At 36.2% G+C, this 24,471-nt stretch overlaps 1 protein-coding gene across 4 annotated transcripts in view; it reads right to left on the minus strand.

The window, feature by feature from the left end:
- The window catches only part of LOC121381869 (tyrosine-protein phosphatase non-receptor type 4-like), a 159,381-nt gene that overhangs the window by 26,654 nt on the left and 108,256 nt on the right, over window positions 1–24,471 (minus strand). For all 4 annotated transcript variants that reach the window (XM_041511254.1, XM_041511253.1, XM_041511255.1 and 1 more), the window contains one exon: window positions 14,443–14,584. In XM_041511254.1, coding sequence (XP_041367188.1) covers window positions 14,443–14,584 — 142 coding nt within the window. The remainder of the gene's footprint in view (window positions 1–14,442; window positions 14,585–24,471) is intronic.

The raw sequence follows: 24,471 nt of genomic DNA on the forward strand, positions 1-24,471 counted from the left end.
TAAACTTATATTCTGTCCCACAGGGAACGCCTTTTTCATGCTATGGAATTTATTACAAGTTATTTATTTATGAGCCGATTGTTTTGTAACTTGCACACAAAAATATTATTTTTTAAATTTATTTCCAAAACACTTCTTAAGTCAAACCAAACTGAAATTATTTACAAAAAAACATGTTTGTAGGAGGAAAGTATCACTTAATTATATGTACAGGTATAGCCATAATTATTTATATAGCTTATTTCATAATGCCTAGGCCATAAACACAGGATAAAGTAGACATACTTTAACCTACATTTAAATTTTATGTACGCAGTTATAGGCAAGTGAATCTACATGTAAGGTAAGTTCAATTCAGGATACTAAAAATAGACTGTTTTTAAAATATCTATCATCTTTGAATTCTTTATGAAAAAGGTGCAAAGCATGTTGTTCGATTCAGAACATTCTATACTATGATCAATCTTGTACTGTACTCATGGCTGTGCTAACATATGTATTTTTATTATTATTATTAGTTTTTTTCTATTAAAAATACTAACAAGGAGTACAACTGAAATCCTTCAAAACTAAAATATTCTGTAAACTGAAATTCCCTCAAAACCAGATGTTTTTCAGTGCCATTATGAATATCACTAAAGAAAATAATCTCTCTAACCGAACACCCTTTAAAACAGAGGACTCTTTACTTGGTCCATTGGGTGTTCGGTTTGGACAGGTTCTACTGTACACTAGAATGAAAACCTACCAGACTTTTCGAAACACTAAACAATCCAAATGCAATGGAAGATCCAATTCGGCACTGCTTCAAGACAATCTGTGCGAGATGATCATTTTCTTCATCAGTGCCTGATTTCACCACCGTCTTCGAAGGCTGACCAGACACGCTTCTATTTGGTATATTTTTTACCATGGTTGCTGATGGGCCCTTTGTCACAGAATTACTTGGCACATCTCTGACAACTGTCTGAGGTATTTTCTCATTCACATACTTTTTCAGTATAGACTTTAACACTGTTTGAGGCACTTCCTTTACAACATGGTTATTTGGTAAAGCTCTTACAAAGTTCTGGTGGTGTTCTTTGACAATATGATTTTGTGTTAAACCAGTTGCAGGCCTGCCATCCCATGCCTCGGAGTTGAAAGAATTTATTCCATTGACGGGAGCAAGGTGGGCACATTTGTTTACTAGACTCAGCCAAGATTTACGTCTCAGTTCTAACGATGGCTCCGAATGATGCTCATTAGAAGATGTGGATACTGAAGCTGCATTAGAATCTGACTCCGCTGTAAGATACAAGCTCCGTAGTAAACTGCTGGGATCACTTTTATCACAAATGTCACCATTACACAACAACTTTCGTTTGGCCCTGATACAATCACGCCTCCTTATAACAGGCTTCGGTTTGGGCTTGACGACAAACACCTTTTCCTTCGGACTCACAGTGCTGTTCGATTTCGATTTTACACAAGGCTTATCCAATGGAGTTGCCATAAAAACTAACATAGTCCATTCCAGTAATATCCCCCTGTCCATACCCATACCCGACTGGTGAATAAATCATAAGGAGTGGCCAGTGTGATCACCACTGCATCCTGGTAGCTCTAGTAACACTTCCAATCAGGCAATGCATATTGCCTGTAAATGAAGTAAGCCCATGCTATACCACCTCCACTAGATGTAGTCACAAATCCCACTCTGTTAGGAAGCCTGTACCTATATTGGTGTCACATGAAATTTCACTAAGTCCACCATGATTAGATCTTTCGTCCAGTTGCACAGACTCTTATGTATAGATCCTGTTATGTCAACGGCTTACAATGGAATTAAACAGACAGTCCCGGGTTTGTAGCAGTGCAGATTTTTCTGCCATTAAATGGAAGAATCAATACAAAACAGTGGAATGCTAGCTGTCCTACGACAGACACACTGATGAAGGGTTGGCCAATAGACGGCTGTTGTGAAAGTCAGTCATGCAAATCCAACCGTAATAACCCACAACAGACGTAACATTCCCGTCCTTCCCAGTGTCATTTTTTATTTTTTTTAAATTCTAGTCAGCAAATAAAATAGAAAACTATGACAGAATTTCAAATAGAAAACACACCGCTATCCACGTCAACACACAGGCATATATCACCCCACATTATAAATCATAGTAACACAGCCACACTGATCGAGTAATCCCACAATTCCTCTTCAAGATTTAAAAAAAGGATGGGTCCATCTCGGGAAGCACAAAAGCCTTGACTGTACCATTTTCCTGACTTATTCTATTCAGTCGAGGCAAGGAAAAAAACCCAACAAAAAAAACGATCACAAAAAAAACCCAACACAAAAACTTCTCATGAATGTAGTGTGTTATATTTTCATAAACTGACAGTTATATGGGCCCCTTCCTGTTTTAACTGTGAAAACCATCTGACCCAGGTATTATTACAATGACATGCTGGCCGCATGCTGAAACCCACAACCACTACCACCACAGTCTCTGTCACAAGTGCTGTGGTATTCCCCCATTGTCAGTTTAAAGGGGAGTCCTATATTTAGTGGTGAACGCATTCCACAGGCGGCCTGACAAGGCAGGCTAAGCTCAGCTTCATAAATACCACAGCCACTCACCTGACAGCCCGACTTATGTTCAGAACGGCCCACTCTCAAGTATTCCCTGTTTAATTAATTCTATTGTTCAAATTACATTCTTTCCCTGTAATAAGTATCTCATTCTCACCCAGCTGTCCCATACTGTGATCATTGCAGCTTATATTTACACTCAAGTATTCAGGGGTTGATATTGGGCTGTGGTTTAAAGGTGAGCTTCTGGGGTACCCAGGAAGGGGTTAGGGGTGGTGGGTGGTGGGTGGGGGAATTGCAGTTATATTTTGTTATTGTACCTGTGATCATTACAGCTTACATTTACACTTAAGTATTCAGGGGTTGAGCTGTGGTTTATAGGCGAGCTACTGGAGTACCCAGTAAGAGGGTGGGTTGGGGGGATGCAGGGGGTGGGGGTTGACTTCATGCAGTTACATTTTGTTATTATACAGTACTTTATTATCTCAACTTCAACTTGTGAATATTGTTAAATATTTTACTTTCTACCCTTAAATTAAATAAACTACTAATAGAAGACTAATACGTATATACTTTTTTCTTCTTTTTTTTTCTTTTTTCTAAAACCTCCAAACAATTTCCTGCTTCAAGGAATGATCAAGTGGCTGTGTGATTTATAGTCTTGTCCTCCCTATAAATGTATCTCGATTAAGGGGTAGGGTGGGTGTGATTACTTGCCATATTCACCCAACTGCAATAAAAACCACTTAATCAACTGTCTTTAATGACACCTGCTGTGCATGGAATAACATATATTTTTTTGTTGTGAATTTAGGGAATTAAACAATTGTAAGGGACTACTATAGATAATTTGCCAGTACTGGGTCTTGATGCATCCCTCACCCAACCCCTATCCTCACTCACGACTTTGTATGTAGTGACTTTCGGATTATTCCTCACTGGTGGGACCACTGGGCTATTTCTCGTTCTAGCCAGTGCACCATGACTGGTATATCAATGGTTGTGGTATGTGATACCCTGTCTGTAGGATGATGCATATAAAAGATACATGTTACTAATACGTTTCCTCCATAAGACTATGTCAAAATTACCACGTTTGACATCCAAAAGAAGATGATTAACAAATTAATGCTTTCTAGTGGCGTGGTTAAACGAAAGAAACCTTTTTTATGTGGTGACAGCTTAATGTTTCCTTGGTCCTATTCAGTATTGTATTTATGCATATTACAACATAAATGGTAAATCAGTATGTGCTGTGCTTTCTTCCCACCACCACCCAAAAAACAATTTTTTGGGGTCAATCTTCAAATTGATACCAAAATGCAGAGATATTGCGAGTTACGGTAGTAATGGAACAATTTATGTGTTACTTTGATTTTGGTTTTATTAAAATTAATAGTACCGTAATAAATAATTATAAAAATTTTATTCCATTTTTACACCAGAGCATTTTTACCCATCTTGAAGCATCTAAATCTAGTGACTTGTGGTTGGGGTAAGGGATGTGGAATGAGAATGACGGGCAGCAGTAACAATGATTAAATAAATCAATATCAATTAACTTTTAAGGTCAGTGGTGCAGATAAACGAACAGTTAAATTACTACCACATTGGTAATTCCCAAAACAGGAATCTCAGCAAAAGACTGTGGAAATTCAACCTTGTAATGAACATCATGTGTTTGGCTTCCTCTATAACAGGTCCATTGATCTCCGCAAATTTCTTCTGACTTGTGAATGCCCATGGGTAATGTAGTGTAGTTTATACAAGGCTTATAGTTCAGCCATGTGGTTCTATCTGACGGCTGAAAACAATTGATGGATGTCAAACTGTCCAAGGCAGGAATGGTCCAGAGAACTATATGTACATGTGGGTTCCGTTAGACAAAAATCAATTCCTAATGCCTGCAATGTAACCATGTTTTTGGCATCTGCCTTAATGACATCTTAACATGAGCCAACTACATGTTTTGTTATCAGCTAACAAAGTTTTCCAAATGACTTACACCTAATGCTAAAAATATCGATCAAAATTTCTAGACATTTGGAATTTACAAAGCCAAATTCTTGAAATGCATGCATTTTTATCACAGATATAAAATTAATGTTCTAAGCAATAACATTTAGCATGAAATGCTCGCGTCGTAAAATGCTCCATTAGACTCAAATACTTTACATGATAAAACTTGAAACGTGTGCCTTTAACTTATAAATAATTAACACATTAATATGCAGACATACTGAACACAGACTAAAGAATCATATCAGATTTCACATTCAGTGCTGGACCATCATAAAGTGCACACTAACTCATCCATACATCAATATTTAATTCAAGCCCCACTGACTCCCCTCAATGTGGCAGTGCCTGTCCCCAGGTAACCATGACGAATAACACTGTTGACAGGTATGGTTAACTTTGTAACACTCCATACATCAAAAGACCACATCTCAACCCATAGACTTTAATGATTTTTAAGATGATCAAGATTATTTCAAAGGAAGAATACTGTAAGTACAGATGTATATATGAGGAAATAACTGCATCCAGAATGTGTACAACAAATCACTTTGTCATCACATTAAAAGGTTTTTAATCACGCACACAAAAAATAGTGTTACAACATAAAGCAACAGAATGAAACCTGTCTATAAAGACTACCCAAAGGAATCCAAACTGTGGCCTCATATAAAGGTTGTCTCTGTTGAAATAAGATACATACAGCTGTGTTCAAGAAAGCTTAAAGGAAGGGACAATTAAGGCATTTGGCCTGGTATGCATATTCAACAATATATAATGCACATTATTGCTTAATTTCAACAAGTATAATCGTATAGTTAATTAATAAAACGGTTAAATGAGACGGCTATTATATATAACGGGCGCAGCCATTTTGAACCATCCCAGTGAATACGCTCTCTGGCGAGCTGATGGTTACGTAATACCTAATGTGTCACGTCAGGAATTAGTCTTTGAACTGAAAAAACAAACATACCTGACTTTTTGTGGATGCATCGCAATGTTCTGTAATAATATCCATCCCAGTAAGCCAGCAACAAGTATATATTATGTTTCAATACAAAACAAACCACCATTGTCTAAGTGTTGAAATAAATGTATTCTGTTTTGCACATAAAGTAACCCACATACTGAAATAATAATCGGAGTGTTTTCTTTGTTAAGTGGCCTGTACCTGTGGTTCCTGATTGGCCAGTGTATATTTAGACGGTCCCCAGACACGTGCCTCTTTTATTAAGATCACAGGGTGATAACCGTGCGGACACCCCTCAAATCGTAATGGACATTATCAGCCGTCCTGCTTTATTACTGTAAGTAATTCTGTAAAACCCTTGATTAAGTAGACTTTCCCATCTAAAATCACAAAACTGACCAATTAAGTAGTTCCAAAGAAAAGAAAATTATCACTTGGGTATCATGAGTGGTCATTTTTGCTCGAACGCACCCTATCAATAGGCCTAAAATAATATGCGTTTTTTCTTTGGATTTTTTAAAAGAGAAAAATATTGTAACTAGTGATGCAAACTGAAATATATTTAGTTAAATAGTTTATGATACAATCAAGTTATTTATGTTGTTTTACAAGTCAGTTTGATGAAAGCGAAACACCTTGTCATAAATTAGAGTGTTTGTTTACACTGTACATAGAGGAATTGGACAGAGCTAACGTCACTTCACCCCCAGCTATACCACCGGATGTCACAAAAACGAAACAAAATGGCTGCCACCCATTAGCAGGAATAATCATGTTTTTTTATTAACTCTAAAATTACACATTTTTCATTTGTTAAAGTGTCAGTATGTGTTGATGGTCCGGGTATGTATCTTTTTAACACATAAGGTTCTTGCTTGAGTTGACCCTCCCTTTAATAGTTTAAGTTCCCATTAAATGAATGGATGTTTAACAACACCCCAGCATGAAAAATACATTGGCTGTTAGGTGAAGTGTCTATTAAAGATAAGTGAAAGTTATATGCAAGTGCCCATCATAGCATGTTCAACTGTAGGTATGGTGGAATCGATAGTGTTGTCACAAAATATACTTTTCTCTATTGATTCTTTTGCTAAACTGTAAAGACTGCATCTTTAGAACACATACACAATACCTTTAAGCTGGCAAGGTATTTTACTAGAATAAAGAAAGAAATGGAAAAAAAAAAGAAGAAAAAAAAAGAAAAGAAAAAAAAGAAGTAATAAATCTATATGTGACAAAATGTCATAGCACAAAGCACACTGTATAATCAATGGTTATTAGCTGGGCAGATGCATGACAACATTTAATGGACTTGTGACTTTTGTGGCAAAAGCAGAAAACTTGGAATGGATTATGTTTTCAAATAATTCTAAGCTTAATATTTATCCTGAGGCTTATAAATGGGTAAAATTCAAAATGGCTACCACACAAAATGCTAAAATATCTTTATCTATTTATGACTTGTATTCCATTTTAAACAGCAGCTTAGACAAAACCATCCAGTAAGATTGATGCTATAACCCACTGCCCCTTAGATAAAACCATCCAGTGAGATCAATGCTATAACCCACAGCACCTTAGATAAAACCATCCAGTGAGATCAATGCTATAACCCACTGCACCTTAGATAAAACCATCCAATGAGATCGATGCTATAACCCACAGCACCTTATATAAAACCATCCAGTGAGATCGATGCTATAACCCATTGCACACCTAAACAAAACCATCCAGTGAGTTCAATGCTATAACCCACTGCACCTTAGATAAAACCATCCAATGAGATCGATGCTATAACCCACTGCACCTTAGATAAAACCATCCAATGAGATCGATGCTATAACCCACAGCACCTTAGATAAAACCATCCAGTGAGATCGATGCTATAACCCACTGCACACCTAAACAAAACCATCCAGTGAGATCGATATTATAACCCACTGCACCTTAGATAAAACCATCCAATGAGATCGATGCTATAACCCACTGCACCTTAGATAAAACCATCCAATGAGATCGATGCTATAACCCACTGCACCTTAGATAAAACCATCCAATGAGATCGATGCTATAACCCACTGCACCTTAGATAAAACCATCCAGTGAGATTGATGCTATAACCCACTGCACCTTAGACAATACCATCATAGTGAGATCGATGCTATAACCCACTGCACACCTTAGACAAAACCATCCAGTGAGATCGATGCTATAACCCACTGCACACCTTAGATAAAACCATCCAATGAGATCGATGCTATATCCCACTGCACACCTTAGACAAAACCATCCAGTGAGATCGATGCTATAACCCACTGCACACCTTAGACAAAACCATCCAGTGAGATCGATGCTATAACCCACTGCACCTTAGATAAAACCATCCAGTGAGATCGATGCTATAACCCACTGTACACCTTAGACAAAACCATCCAGTGAGATCGATGCTATAACCCACTGCACACCTTAGACAAAACCATCCAGTGAGATCGATGCTATAACCCACTGCACATCTTAGACAAAACCATCCAGTGAGATCGATGCTATAACCCACTGCACACCGTAGACAAAACCATCCAGTGAGATCGATGCTATAACCCACTGCACACCTTAGACAAAACCATCCAGTGAGATCGATGCTATAACCCACTGCACACCTTAGACAAAACCATCCAGTGAGATCAATGCTATAACCCACTGCACCTTAGACAAAACCATCCAGTGAGATCGATGCTATAACCCACTGCACACCTTAGACAAAACCATCCAGTGAGATCAATGCTATAATCCACTGCACCTTAGACAAAACCATCCAGTGAGATCAATGCTATAACCCACTGCACACCTTAGATAAAACCATCCAGTGAGATCGATGCTATAACCCACTGCACCTTAGATAAAACCATCCAGTGAGATCGATGCTATAACCCACTGCACCTTAGATAAAACCATCCAGTGAGATTGATGCTATAACTCATTGCAACTTAAAGGAGAGGACAATTATGGCATTTGGCCTGGTATGCATATTTAACGATATATAATGCACATTATTGCTTAATATCAACACGTATAATCGTATAGTTAATTAATAAAACGGTTAAATGTGACGACTATTATATATAACGGGCGCAGCCATTTTGTACCATCTCAGTGAGTACGCCCTCTGGCGAGCTGGTGGTTACGTAATACTTAACGCGTCACGTCAGGAATGAGCCTTAGAACTAGAAAAACACAATCTACCTGGTTTTTGCGGGATGATAAATAGTCATACATTGCAATGTTCTGTAATAATACACATCCCAGTAAGCCAACAGTAAGTATATCCAGCACTATATATATTATTTTTCAATACAAAATAAAATACCATTGTCAAAGTGGCTACACAACAAGTCGAAACAATTAACAATGTTTTTCCCATGCATTAACCTACGTACTGAAATGATACACGGAGTGTTTTCTTAGTTAATTGGTCTATGCTGTTAGTTGCTTCTACCTGTGATTTCTGATTGGCAGGTGTGTATTTGATTGGTAACCAGACGAGCCAATTAATTGACGCTGTCTAGACACAAAATACATACCGGTATTGTGGAATATTACTTGTCGCCCCTAAAATTGTAATGGACATGGTTTATTACTGTAAATAGTTCTGTAAAACTATTGATTAAGTAGACTTTTCCATCTACAATCACAGAACTGACCAATTACGTAGTCCCAAAGAAAAGAAAATTATCACTTGCCGACTTGTGTATCGTGGGTTGTCGTTTTTGCTCCAACGTAGCATATCAATAGGCGTAATAGTCTACATTTTTCCTTTGGATTATAAAACAGAGAAAAATACTATAACCCCATTTTGTTCCGTTAATGCAACTTAAAATATATTTAGTTAAATAGTTTATTATATTATTACATCATTTATGCTGTTTTACAAGTCAGGTTGATCAAAGAGAAGCGCCTTGTCGAAAATTACTGCTTTTGTTTACACTGTACATACAGTAGATGGTCAGGAGCTGACGTCACTTCGCCCCAAGCTATCCCACCGGACGTCACAAAAACTAAACAAAATGGCTGCCCCCAGTTAGCAGGAATAATCATGGTTTTTTATTAACTCTAAAATTACGTGTTTTTCATTTGCTAAAGTGTCAGTATGTGTTGGTGGTCCGGGTATGCATCTTTCCAACACATAAGGCTCTTGTTGGAGTTGACCCTACCTTTAAGACAAAGTGCTCTACCACTTAAGCTACATTCACATCTCACTTCAAATACATGTACAAGATAGACTTGACATATTTAAGAGTAAGACCAACAGGTTCTTGCCAGTACTGGAAATACTAGTACATGAAACTCCACTACAGGTAAACATTAACTGGTTCATTATTGATCCAGGAAAGCACGCCATCTCACCTGCAACATCTAATTACAACAGAACCTGTTGTTAAAGCTGCAGTCTATTCTCCATTCTATTCTTCTTTTTTTCTTTACTAATGTAAAACACAAACACAACTACAACTTTAAACTGCAGTCACTAATCTATAGTATCTATTCCCCATCCTATGGTGCAAATTTTTAAATTGTTGTGTCTATATTCCCCATCCTAGTATAGTATACTTCATTAATGTAAAATACAAACACACATACAATGTACACTGTGAAAGCCGCAGTTTCTATACCCCATCCTACATTTTATTTCACTACTATTATAAATGTAGAAAAACAATTACAACTTTAAAGCTTCAGTCTCTATTTGTATTTTCCATCCTGTACTAATTTTGTCTAATTTAAAATACAAACACATGCACCTAAAATATTGAAACTAGTCTTTATTCTTCATCTTATAATAACAGCTGTAGTCTATTCTATCCTACAATAACTTTTACCAATGTAAAATACAAACACAAGTACAGTGTTAAACTAGTCTCAATTACACATCCTTTGATATCCTTTAATAATGAAAGATTCCATTTATATGAATATTTGCCATAGACAGGACAGTACATACCACAATGCTTGATGAACACTGGCTTGGATGTTAAAAACATGAGTCCATCAATGGCGATTCATTGTATGACCCATGGCACCTCGAACAAGCACTCTCCCACCAATCTACATCCCACCCCCACATGAAAAAATAGTAGACAAATAGCTGGATTTACAGTAATATTTATCTAATAGCACTGCATTAATAAACATTCCTCATGATACAAATTCACACTGTATACTCGGCCCACACAAATCCATATTGTTTGATTAAGCCTTTCAACATTGATAATCTAATAAAGGATCGAGGTGGTGATCAATATTTCTCAACACTGTTACATTAGCAGACTTCCGCCTACAGAGCTACTAAACCTAAGATAGTCCATGAAGACCCATTAACTAATTGTAAGATAAACGAGCTATCTACGGCAGACAGACATTCACATATTAATAAAGTAGGTGTAATTAAAGCTAGTGTATATCGGGAAGAATTGGATTCAGTGACCGCTGCTTGGAAATGGAAGCTTCAGTCTTTACAATTATTTTTAATAATTAAACAATTAATATGGATTATCAACTTTTGCTTTCTTTTCGTGATGTGGCATCCTCTGATTTCGTTTAGATCTTATTTTCAATATTTGTCACAAAAAATATGCATGAATTTGCCATTTGTTAGAGCTGTTTTCCATATGCATGTTTTTTTGGTGCGGTGTGGGCACTGAAGCATGAAAAAATTGATTCAGTGGTTATCATTATTAGTGTTTTCATATGGCAGCAGGTTTTTTTAATATAACCGTATGTCAAAAACAATATACATGGAAACTGGCTAGATGTTTTCAAAGCTATCTTAGCTCTACGATATATTAAAACCATCGTAAGCTATGACATCACAACACATGCTACAGCCTACAACAACTTTACGATATCATAACACCAAGATAGCTTAGAAAATCTGTGCCCTGGTCCTTAAGCAGCCACTTGTGTTTAACATGTCTCTATTGGATGCTTTCCTAGGTGGCCAGTTAACGCAGGTTGGACTGTATTCCGTACATGTAGCATAACTCAAGTAATATTTATACAGAGAGACCAGGTGACATATGGACCAACACATACATGTACAGTGTGTCAGCACTATGAGGTAATGGCTGAGAAGCGAATAAATAATGTTTGTAGTTTGTCCTGCTAAAACCAGCACCTCGAGTACTAACATAAATTCCACATTCCTTTTCAAATATTATCTCAGTGGGTCTGTTTTTTTTTTTATTAACTCTGACCTGTTCTGGGGCTGTAGGTTCAACTACATGTATGATTTCACACAAAACCTGCAGTCATCAAGGTCATACCTAGTCTGAATAACCAGGCAGCAGGTGCAGTAAAAAATATATATATTACAGAGATGAAAGTGTGTTACAAAGAAGAGAATTTTTTTTTTTTATAAAAATCTGGCAATTTTAATATTGGTGGTTGGGTACTGAGATTTGGCGTAGGCTTAGGGAAGCACAATGGTATAAAACAGTGGCTTCCATTCAGATTGTATGCAAACCATCAGCTGAAACCATACTGTAAATTGTAGATGCAGAATGTGGAAACTTTTGGACAAACAGCGAAAAACCTAAAAACACTGTACATTATACAAATTTGGAATTCCGGATAAATCTGAGAAACTTCCATTCCTCTATATTAGGCCACAATAAAATAAATTCTAGGTTACCATCCCCACATGCCTTTTTTTCTTTTTTCTTTTTCTTTTTTTTGGGGAGGGGAGGGGGCAGGAAGGAAGAGAGAATATTTTCTGTCCTTTTAAACACAAATACATGTGTATAATATTCAATGTGTGGCATTTCCACTGTCACGAAAATATAATAATAAATTTTCATCACCACCACCCATCCCCACCCCCAACCCCGCACACATTTGAAAAGAAAGGTAGATAAAACTCTTGCATTTATTTTATTATGACCTTTGAGCATAGTAATACAGGGTCTTCTGCAGGTAAACTAACAGAACACTGTTAAATTAAAAGACACTTTTTATCGGGTTTTTTAAAGAGTAATTGGTATCTCCCATGACACCCACTACCAGTTACAGCCCTGGCCACAGAACACACACCTGATAACAGGTACAGACATAAAACAAGTGCAAGATTGGTTTCAATACAAATAATTCAGGCCATAATTTCAGAGACGTAGCAGCATTAATTTGATTAAGGTTTGTTCCGACTGTGCAACCCTTATACATTTTTATTTATTTCTCCTGATGTTCCGACAGTCTCAAAGCCATCAGTGTTTCAATGTTTGCTATTATGATATATACAGAAGGCATTTTCACAAGGTGGCTGATTATAAGTTGTATTATAATAATTTGTGCCATGTGAATGAACCTTTAGAACGAAATACCAACCACATTAGTCAATCTTTGCAATGCATTAAACAAATGCTATTATTATTTATGTGTCTGTCACAATACAACTTGTCTGTAGGCTATACAAAGTACAATGTTTAATAAGTTGTATTATGTCAAATGTACCGTAACCATTCAATATAAGCTAGTCAGTGTTTAAAGGGACAGACCCTAGTGTTTAAACACTAAGGCATATTGTTCACTATTAGAGCCGTCTATGATCACTGAAATGAAACATTACTTATATTTTATTGTTTAGATTATCCATTTCCATACAACAAAATGCATTTTTCATATTTTTAAAAACGCACGTGCATCTGAGAAGTAACTGTTACGGAGTCATGTTTTAGTTTATTTTTAAGGGTATTTCAACGTAACAGACTCTGTTGTATCCAAATTTGTTACAGGTTTGTAAATTAACAAAACTTAGTATCCATTTTTACGGGCTGAAACTAGAGTCTAGGTGAAAATTATGCCTTAGTGTTTAAAAACTAGGTATATGAGAGAGTGCACACAGTAACAAGATGTATAAAAAGATGAAGTGCAATAATACAAATAAAGGTAAACGTGTACATGTTGTTTAACAAGAATGAGTGACATCATAATCCAAAGGAGAAAAATAAAGAAATGTTTTGTTTAATGCTGCACTCAACGCACAACCACAATCAGCTGCCGACACTCCATGGGCTACTCTTTTCAATTAGCACCAAGGAATCTTTTATATGCAGCATCCCACTGACAGGATAGTAGATACCATGGTCTTTGTTACACCAGTTGTGGAGCACTGGCTGGAACACAAAATAGCCCAATAGGCCCACCAATGGGGATCAATTCTAGACCAAGCACACATTAAGCAAACACTTTACTACTGGGCGGTCCCACCCCCAGAATAAATAATTTCAATATTTTTAGTTAACTCTACAGATAAATGTTTAAAATGTGGCAAAATGGCATGTGGTAGAAAATGTTAGCCAAAGATAAACATATACATAGTGCATATTTGCAGTGACATAACCCTTGCGATTCAGTCAGAAGTAGGTCACCTTGCTTTTAAACATATAATATACTCAGAGAAAGAAATTAGGGAAGATCTATTGTAGATCACATTTAATTCACTATTAGTGTCATAATGTTTGCATAAAATACTAAGATGTAATGTGACACTGAATGTCAGTAATGTGGGACTGATTGCCAATAACATTGTTAACTCCATTACACTATGGATGAAAGTTTTGTTTGCATTCACTCTTCTCTGTTACAGTGATGTGATACCTATTTTAAAATAAAAGCTGAAAATATCTTTTAAAAGCTGAAATATCTATACAATATCTAAATAAAGGTAATTTTTTAGCATTTCCGATCAAATCCAGTCTATTTTGTGAAAATTATTTTATGCAAAAAAAACTGAAATCAGATCAAAAACTGAAAAATCACATCCCTGCTGTTAGTGTTGTTGTGATCCCTTATTTCTTTGCATCAGTGTATGTCTGCAGTTACTTACCAAGTATTCATCATAGGCCGGCAGGTCGTAGTAGGGGTCGGAGCGTACTGTTTCCTCCTTTGAGTTGAAGTTGACGATCTTGGTTGGGATGGGAGCTGGGTAGGTGTCACGAGATGAGTTATGAGACAAGAAGCCGCCATCACTGTAAAGAAAAAAACCCAAGTAAATAATTTTCACGTTAACTACAATATGGCCCAAAACACATGTAGAGCAGAATGTGTAACTGTGTATATAGTATACATTGGTGTCAATAACCCTTTCTCCTGTGTATGGCTGAAAAGGGTAAAGTGAAGGGAAAGGAGATTTCACCCATGGGGTGAGCGTTCTATCACTTAGCTACATCCCACACCCTGGGTGGTCGAGTTGCTCACCAGTGATGTGATGGGTCACAACTAGTATATATTAAAGAAGATGATGCAGGATATGTGTTGTCCTATAGTGTGAATAAAAAAAGTTTGTTTTGTTTAATTCCGCCACTAGAGCACACTGACTTATTAATCATCGGTATTGGACATCAAACATTTGATAATTTTGACATATTGTCTTATATAGAAAACCTACTAAGTTTTCCATTAGTAGCAAGGGATCTTTTATATGCCCCATCCTACAGACAGGATAGCACATACCACAGCCTTTGATATACCAGTCGTGGTGCACTGTCTTGAATGGGAAATAGCCCAATGGGCCCAGCGACTGAGATCGATCCCAAGTGTAAATAAAAGCTCTCTTGCTGTTAACTGGTAGGAGTAGCCTAAGAGGCAGCATCGATTTCATATTTCATCTAGATCAAGCCTCATTTCTTGCCAGTCTCAGATGATCAAAACAAACATGACATAATATCAATATCCTTATGAGCCACAAGAGTCTGGTTTAATTACACTTATTACAACCAATCAGATTACTGATCTGTTATGACCTTTACAGAAAAAAACCCATCATCATATTATGTTATATACATACATACATGTGTCAAACAGAATAAGTGTGTGAGTGAGTGAGTGAGTGAGAGTGATTGAGTGAGTGAGTGAGTGAGTGAGTGAGTGGGTGAGTGAGTGAGTGAGTGAGTGAGTGAGTGAGTGAGTGAGTATATTTGGGTGGGTGGATTAGGGTGGGGGAGTAAATGGGTGGGTGGGTTTTGGATGGATGGATGGATGGATGGATGGATGGATGGATACTCCACAATAAAAAAATACATTGGCTATCAAACAAAAGTATACGATATCAATATCACAAAGTCTAGAAATATCAACAAAACAGTGTTGATAGCTTTCAAAGTTCATAAAGGTAGTACTAAACCTTTAACTTCCGGCTGGGTCAAAGTGCGAGGTGCACCGAACTTTTGATAGAGAAGTGAACACCACAAGTCCTGTGATTGGTTATAAATGTGAGTGTGTTGGTTGTAAAAAATAATAGTTTCATCTGGGTAAAAAAAAATTGCAATTTTATTTCATCTAGTACCAATGTGTCAAGTAGCCTTGTGCTTGAAACATGTATGGAGTACCTGTAAAAAAAAGTACTCGAATTTTGTGCGAAACTAGGGTAGTCATAGACGCTACCCGTTATCTCAGAAACGAGCAGCTTGACCTCCATTTTTTTCTGATTCATTTTAAGTGTAAGGGGTGGTAGTATTTATATCCGTGGCGTTTATGTCGGTTGATACGTTGCAGGTAGGAGTTTTAGCCACATATGTTACTATTGTCGTCTATGGGATTTGATTTGGTAGTATACACCCTATAGTGACACATTGACACATACATGTAACATACCAAAAATTAAATCTTTAACAAAAAATAAATATTATGGTCAGACTATGGACACAGTATATAAGGAACTGTCATAAACATAAGCCAGTATTACACTGAACTATCAACACAAAATTACAAGGACATATTTGAAAATATTATTACAGTTGTTTATAATAGTACGAGATACAGAAAAATATGTGCTGTATTTGCCAAACTCAAGGGAAAAGACCATGAGAATGTTTCCACCCTTGCACCATACTGAGGAACAGCTCTTGCATGAGCTCAAACAAAGAAAGAAATGTTTTTATTTAACGACGCACTCAACACATTGTATTTACGGTTATATATGGCATCAGACATATGGTTAAGGACCACACAGATATTGAGAGAGGAAACCCGCTGTCGCCACTTCATGGGCTATTCTTCGATTAGCAGCAAGGGATATGCACCATCCCACAGACAGGGTAGTACATACCATAGCCTTTGATATACCAGTCGTGGTGCACTGGATGGAATGAGAAATAGCCCACTGGGCCTACCCACGGAGATCGATCCCAGACCAACTGCGCATCAAAAGAAAGAAATGTTTTATTTAACGACGCACTGAACACATTTTATTTACGGTTATATGGCGTCAGACATATGGTTAAGGACCACACAGATTTTGAGAGGAAACCCGCTGTCGCCACTACATGGGATACTCTTCCGATTAGCAGCAAGGGATCTTTTATTTGCGCTTCCCACAGGCAGGATAGCACAAACCATGGCCTTTGTTGAACCAGTTATGGATTACTGGTCGGTGCAAGTGGTTTACACCTACCCATTGAGCCTTGCGGAGCACTCACTCAGGGTTTGGAGTCGGTATCTGGATTAAAAATCCCATGCCTCGACTGGGATCCGAACCCAGTACCTACCAGCCTGTAGACCGATGGCCTGCCACGACGCCACCGAGGCCGGTCTAACTGCGCATCAAGTGAGTGCTTTACCACTAGGCTACGTCCTGCCTCTCAAACACAGAAAGCCCATGGTATTCGCTGTAACAAATTATACATGATTAAGATAAAACTTGTGCAATGTATTTCATATTCTCTAGTACACACTGTATCATTTAATGAAGAAATAATAGACACATTTTCTGACACCCTAGCATATAACAAGAAGCAAGAATGAATTAATAAATAACACTAATTTGACTTCTGCAGGCTTAATTGCTATGGTGCAAGAACATTCAAATCAGCAACACAATATGAATAAGGTATCAAATGAGATATTTAAATTTATAAGCCATTTCTAATATCTTACAAAAAAAAAGATTTTACAAAACTCAGTTTGTGAAGACTTTTTGTTACTATGGTTAACTGTTCTCCCTCACCCCTCCAAGAACAAAAATTAGCATAAATGTTGTGCCATTTTTTACTCTTTTTTTTAGCTAGTTTTGAATAGAATAGCAAATCCAAGTCGATGACAAACATTTTGTATGCTGTACTGGTAAAAGAATCTGCTAATGAGTAAAAGCTTATACACATGGATGCACAAATGGACAAAAGAATAACTGAACTTCAAAGACCAACAAAGGAAACCGTCACGACTGAGCTCATTAAGCTACACATAAAACCATGTTATTTAGGATCCTAATCATGTATTTAATATTATTTTTATCTACACTTATCAATAAATTCAAAAACTCATTAAAAATAAATGTCAAGCTTTCTATAAAACTACATAACAGATATGTCACCAAGAACCCGCAAGACATTTTAAAAATGTTTTAACTCAAACAATGATGCTGTGTTAAATGAACACAAGTGAAAATTCATAAGTTTTATCATGAAGTCACACCTACACAACAGTGACCTATAATAATCCATACCTGTGATATCACACTATTGTTCTTGTGGTAACTATTTTTTAAGAATCTACAGCTATGAAACAGTACAATTTGAACTTTTAACGGGTTTGTGTTCAAGGTCAGGCATTTGAACCCACATCTTCGCAAGCTAAGGTACCATTCTACATGAAATGAGGTCAATTTCGGATCAGTTTATGCAGGTAACTATACCAAGGTATGAAATGCAGTATACTAATTCTATACGGAATGGTACCTTCGCTTGCGAAGATGTTGAACTCAACACTAACAGAACTTGTACACTGTAAATACACTTTGGTCCAGGGGCCACGCATTAGTATCACTGAATAAACATGTAAATATAGAATATCAGGTTACTGTTTTGATATTGTGGTTATTTGGCGAGGTTTAGATAACGGTGTAACAGGCAAGCTTCAGCGAGCCTTTTACACCTTTATTGAACCAAGCCAAATAACCACAATATCAAAACATAGTAAACTGATTTTTTTGTTGCCATGCAACCCCTTTCAAGTTATATTTTAGCAATATATTTCAGTTAAAAGTGGTATAAAAACTATTAGTATTATTGCGTAGAAACTACTACCGAAAGTTGGATAATAGTAGGTGCCTGAAAGCATCTTGGGAATGGCATAGCCAGCCAAAAGGTTATGTGTTTTCAAATTTTAAATAAAATACTTTGATTACCGTATATTTCAAAGCCTGTTACAACTTTTATACCTTTTTTTGTGTGAAAACAAATGCAAGTTTATGTGTGACCTGAAGATCTAATCACTGGCTGCTAGTGACTGTGAAATCAGACACTGTTCCAATGTAAACATTCTTTGGAGGAAGCTAATTGCTGTTTTTGTTTCAAAATGTTTAATTCAAAACTCGAGCTAATTCTGAATGGGAGCGAATAATGGAGAATTAAAAAATAAGAGGTAATTTCATGTTACTGGGAGTATAAATGCAAAATGTATTTATGCAGTTCAACAATGCTGTAAATGGATGGTTGATAAATGGGGAAATGACCTACATGTACCTGAAAATAGAGCAAACATCCTTCATGCACACAACTCATTCCTAGTGACCTGATAACACATAGCAACACCAAGGTTATCATGCTAGCAACAGAGGTGTTATCAGGCAATGATGTAATAACACTTTGAATTACAATGTTGGGGTTATCAGGTCACAGGAAGCATGGTTGCATGGTAATTTAAGTTTTATACACCTGATATTAGTAATAGTATGAATACAACAAAGATTGTCACATACTGAATCAGAAATCAAACATTGCATTTTTGGAAGTGCATCATGCAAATAATTTACTGACTGAATTTTTTTTGGAAAATATGACGTCCATATGCATTTCTTGTCAGCCAGTTTGTGTTAATGTAATGTTGTCAGATATATTTTCAGTCTTTTACTTAACGGCAGGGATATGGTATTCTGGGAGTTGCTCGGTGTAGTAAATCAGTATTGAAATAATACCGATACCAAATAATATATACAGTATACCGCCCAGCTCCAATTTCCACCTCCATTTTGTGTAAATGTCAATGTCCTCAAGACAAGACTGAAAAGTAGGTAGGTAATAATGAAGTACAAGTAATTGAATCCAACCTACATGAAACATAATAACATCAATATTAGTGAATACACTATGCTGTCACACATGTTCAACATTTAATAATATTAACTATACATATTCATAATGCTCACCCACCCACATTAATCTATAAAGAAGAAAAGGTTTCGTGTTCGTTATTTAATTGTCTTTCGCAAAAACACAATACAAACATGTATTTTAGTAGTTTGGCTAAACAAAGTTTTCAAAAATAATGATACTGATGTTTGTTGTGTTAATATAAATATTTTCATGAATATTTCCTGATTCAATTTTCAATATGAAATATGCATATAATCATAAACATTTTTGTGAAGCCATTTGTAAAGAAAATTGCTATGAACTACATACAGTGATACACTCACATATTTAAACTAAAAAGCTTTACATCACAACATCTGAACATAAACTTACTCTCTTTCAAATATACCTGGGTATATTTTGAGAACTTATATATATAGATTCTATTTGGACCACTTAAAAGATCACTTTATAATAAAATAATCTTAGATAATTTATTGTGGCACAAACTGGCCTGTATTTTGAATGAAATATATTCCGTTTAACTAAAAAACATGTTCTACAAAGAACCTACCTTTCACCTGTATATCCAATTCCAAAACAAGGAAAACAGCTTAAAATAATGTCCATGGGTTCAAAAAATCTCATCCTTAACAATCGAGACTTTCCTTGGCTTGTCACCATCTTTTGTTTGTTCGGGAAGTTAAAATATCCGGCAGCAGGCAATTTACCACTATCAGACATTGCTTGGACAATATAACTACTGGTAGCTTTAAATGTTGATTACAGTGCTATTAGTTTTGGGGGGTTTTTCCCAATTTCCCCCCAAAAATTAACTGTTTTGTTTTTTGTTTTTTCTCAATGGCTTATATTTAAAACATTGCCAGATGTAGTTAGGTTAATAGACAAATTCATGCAGTTTAAACTACATCAAACAGGTACATCCCAGAGTACAAAACCATTGGTCAAACAAAGGTAGGTGAAAGAATGAATCTTTGACTACAACAAATAACGTATTCAGTTTGAAAGAGTTAAACAGATGATATAAAGAGTCAAAGATGACCAATTCTGTATAAACAACTCTAAAAAGATCAGTTAATTCAGTATATAAGATTATACTAGAGATCACTGCCGAAGAGAAGGTTGAAAGTGTTAGAAGTACACAGAAGGACGACTACTGCAAGTCATGCTTGTCACAAGAGAAAGCCATCAGAAAACATACTTATGGTCGTCACAGCCAGAGATATCCAAGAATGTAAACGAGCATCCAGCTGGTGGGGTATACATTGGAATCTTCTCACGTATATAAACACAAACAAAAACCCAAAACATCCAACTGTTGCTGCTTGCTGCTCACATCACACCATACATGTACAGTAGGTGCATCAACACAAACAATTTAAAACATGTATGCAAGTCTGGTTTACACATCGAATTCTCCTGTCTCCAATAATAAGCGGCAGCAAAACTAAAATCGAAGAAAATCTGCAGCCTGTATATTTGCAGCCACAGTATATGTTTACGTGACAGTTGATCCTTGGAAGCTATAAAAACGAGCTAAAACAATTCCCACAAAAAGCTTGGCAATAGCAACACCCACGCAGGATTCCCACTAGAGAGACGAGAAGCATACATATGAAGAATTTCCTAATTTCCGTACTACTATGACTGATGACAAACAAAGCATGGCAGAAGAAGAGAAAGATATGTGCTCCAAGCACAGACGGACCGACTCGATATGGAAAGCCTGATAAATCTGCTGATACTGTGAGATGCTGTGGAGTGACAGGAGACCACTAGGAAGTGTTGTATGTCCGGTTGGACTGTACTACGTACACACTATACAATGCCAGCATCTCTGTTGCAAGTCAACCTGACTGCACCTGTCAGCCGTACAAGGCTGGTGTAATCAATGGCTCGCCTCCAGCCATTATGGTCTTATACCACAGTATGTATGTAGGATGGACTCAGATATGTGGCAAGACTTGTTAGCCATATGCTATATACTTTCTATGTCACATCCATATCATACACAGGATGTAATTACATGTATTATTTTGGTGGGTGTTTTTATTTTACAAGTGTTTATTATATTATGGGGGAGGTAGGCACGCTAGGCACTGTCATTTAGTCAGTCAGCCACATTTTTTTCTCTGCATACTTTTTTCATTTTGTGGGTATGGATGGATATATTATACAAACTGCCCTAATCTTACCTGTTTAAGAAATGATCACATTATGACACTAAATGTATTGGACAAACTGCCCTAATCTTACCTGTTTGAGAAATGATCGCATTATGACACTAAATATACTGGATCTACATCTACCACAGTAATGTAGTGGGATGGACAGATATATGCGGCAAGACTTGCTAGCCATGTTCTATACTTTGTATGTCACATCCATTTTATACACAGGATATAATTACATGTATTATTTCCTTCTGGTTTTTTTTTAGAAAAGAGCTGTTCCCTGATTTATTATATTATGGGGGAGATAGGTGCACTAGGCATGTGCTATACTTTGTATGTCACATCCATGCCATACACAGGATGTAATTACATGTATTATTTCCACATTTGTTTTTTTACAAGGGCTGCTAATTCCCAGATTTATTATATTATGGGGGAGCAACATGTAGGAGCGCTAGGTATCTTCATTAAGTCAGCTTCATTTTTTTTTCTCTCTCTGCATACTAAGTTTAAATACAAATGGGCGTGATGTATTAAACAAAATGTCTCCCTCTTGTGATCAGTTTTGGAACTGCTCTAATCTTACCTGTTTAAGAAATGATCATATTATGAGACTAACTGTATCAGATCTACATCATGACATATACATATACCACACGCCTAACATTATTACCCCAATGATCACTCATAAAGGTTGTTCCAGAAATATCACAAGTGGTGGGATTGGAATGAATAAATGTATAACGACACCTCAGCACAAGAATACATCCGCTAGTGGGTGTTACAAGTAAGTACATAAAAGAAGTGATGAGGGTGGAGTTGGAGGTAACATAATTATTATTTTATGCGTAAAGAATCTGTCACATTATTTTTCTTCTACATACATGGGTTAAAATCAAATTTTATTTTGTACGGGGTGAGTGAAATTTAAAGTTTGTTTTGTTTAACAACATCATTAGAGTACACTGATGTATTAATCATCGACTAGTAGATGTCAAACAACGTATAGTCTCAAAATGGAAACCCGCTACATTTTTCCATTAGTAGCAAGGGATCTTTAATATGCACCACCCCTCAGTCAGGATAGCACATACCACAGCCTTTGATATACCAGTCATGGTATACTGGCTGGAACAAGAAATAGCCCAATGGGCCCACCGACAGGGATCGATCCCACACCGACCATGCATCAAGCAAGCTCTTTACCATTGGGCTACGTTCCACCCAGTGTAGGGCAAGTGAGTATACAAATAATTGCCTTCATTAAGGGCAATTGATCCTTCAACCAACTGCACCCTCAGTTAAGTGTTTTACCATTCATCTATATCCCGCACCCAATTTGTCACTGGAAAAGTATCGGTCAATGGTGTAACATACCAATTATTGACAGTAAGTATAGGTACGTACTAACCAGTGACCGTGTTTGTACTAAATAATGACATGATTACGATTTGGAAAGCATACAAGCAAGAAATATATACATTATTAGTCAACAGTCACTAACATACAGTATTATATTTGTTAACTAACTCGTAAATCAATGTTGGTACTTAACATATTAAAATACTTTTAAAAACCTGTTAAAAACAAAAGACGAAATGATCTTTTAAAACAGTAAAACTTTATCACATTTAAGCAAAGGTAATTTTTTAGCTGTTCAGATCAAATAAAAAATATTCCAAAAATTATTTTTGGCTAAACAAATAATGATAATAAGGAAGAAAAAAAAAGAGAGAGCCGAAATCAGGTAAGAAGTTGAAGAAAAAAAATCACATCTCTGATATACATGCAGTCTAAAACTGTTTTGAATATATGAAACATTGAAACAAATTCAAGACAAAAAAAGAAAGGAATTTTTAAAAAAAAAATTCTAAGTACTAAAAAAAAAAAGATTAATTTAATTAACAAAAATGAGATCCATCACAACTCGGCCATGGATTTGCCGAAATAAAACAAGATAATCCATACTTACAGTTAACATTACATACAGAAAAATAAAGGAAAAAATACCAACTGCACACCATCTAAGTAGTATGTAGAGCTTATCCCATAAACTTCCCTGCTTGAGGCGCCAGCTCATGGTTATAATTACAACACTTCTATTATGTTGTGTCCGAGACTTCTACTATTGTGTCACACGAGTTTATTATGTTGTGTCTGAGAGCAAGAAACTTAAACACGAACCAGTTCTCTATTCCAAACAAGAGAAACGTAACAGTCACTGCTGTTGTAACATTCTTAAAATATTAACCCACCAACAGAGATCATCTAATGATCAAATATGACACCACTGAGACATTCCACGAATAGCGACCACATCACATCTCCTGCAGGACCATCTACATGATGTAGGCACAAAGCTAAATTTGTCAAATATGTTTATATATATATTTAATAAAGATCAAATTGCTTTTACAACTTAATCATAAAATATAAAATTACATAAAAAATTAACAACTACATAAAAAACAAAACAAAAAAAACAACAGTTTTTTTAAATGCTAATACTAGAAAAAGATACGTTTTAATGATATTTAAATTTCACACAAAAACACCAGGAGCATGAATGTTTGAAGGTATTAACACTTTAGT

This window comes from Gigantopelta aegis, chromosome 9 (assembly GCF_016097555.1).
Source record: "Gigantopelta aegis isolate Gae_Host chromosome 9, Gae_host_genome, whole genome shotgun sequence".
Classification (NCBI taxonomy): Eukaryota; Metazoa; Mollusca; class Gastropoda; order Neomphalida; family Peltospiridae; genus Gigantopelta; species Gigantopelta aegis.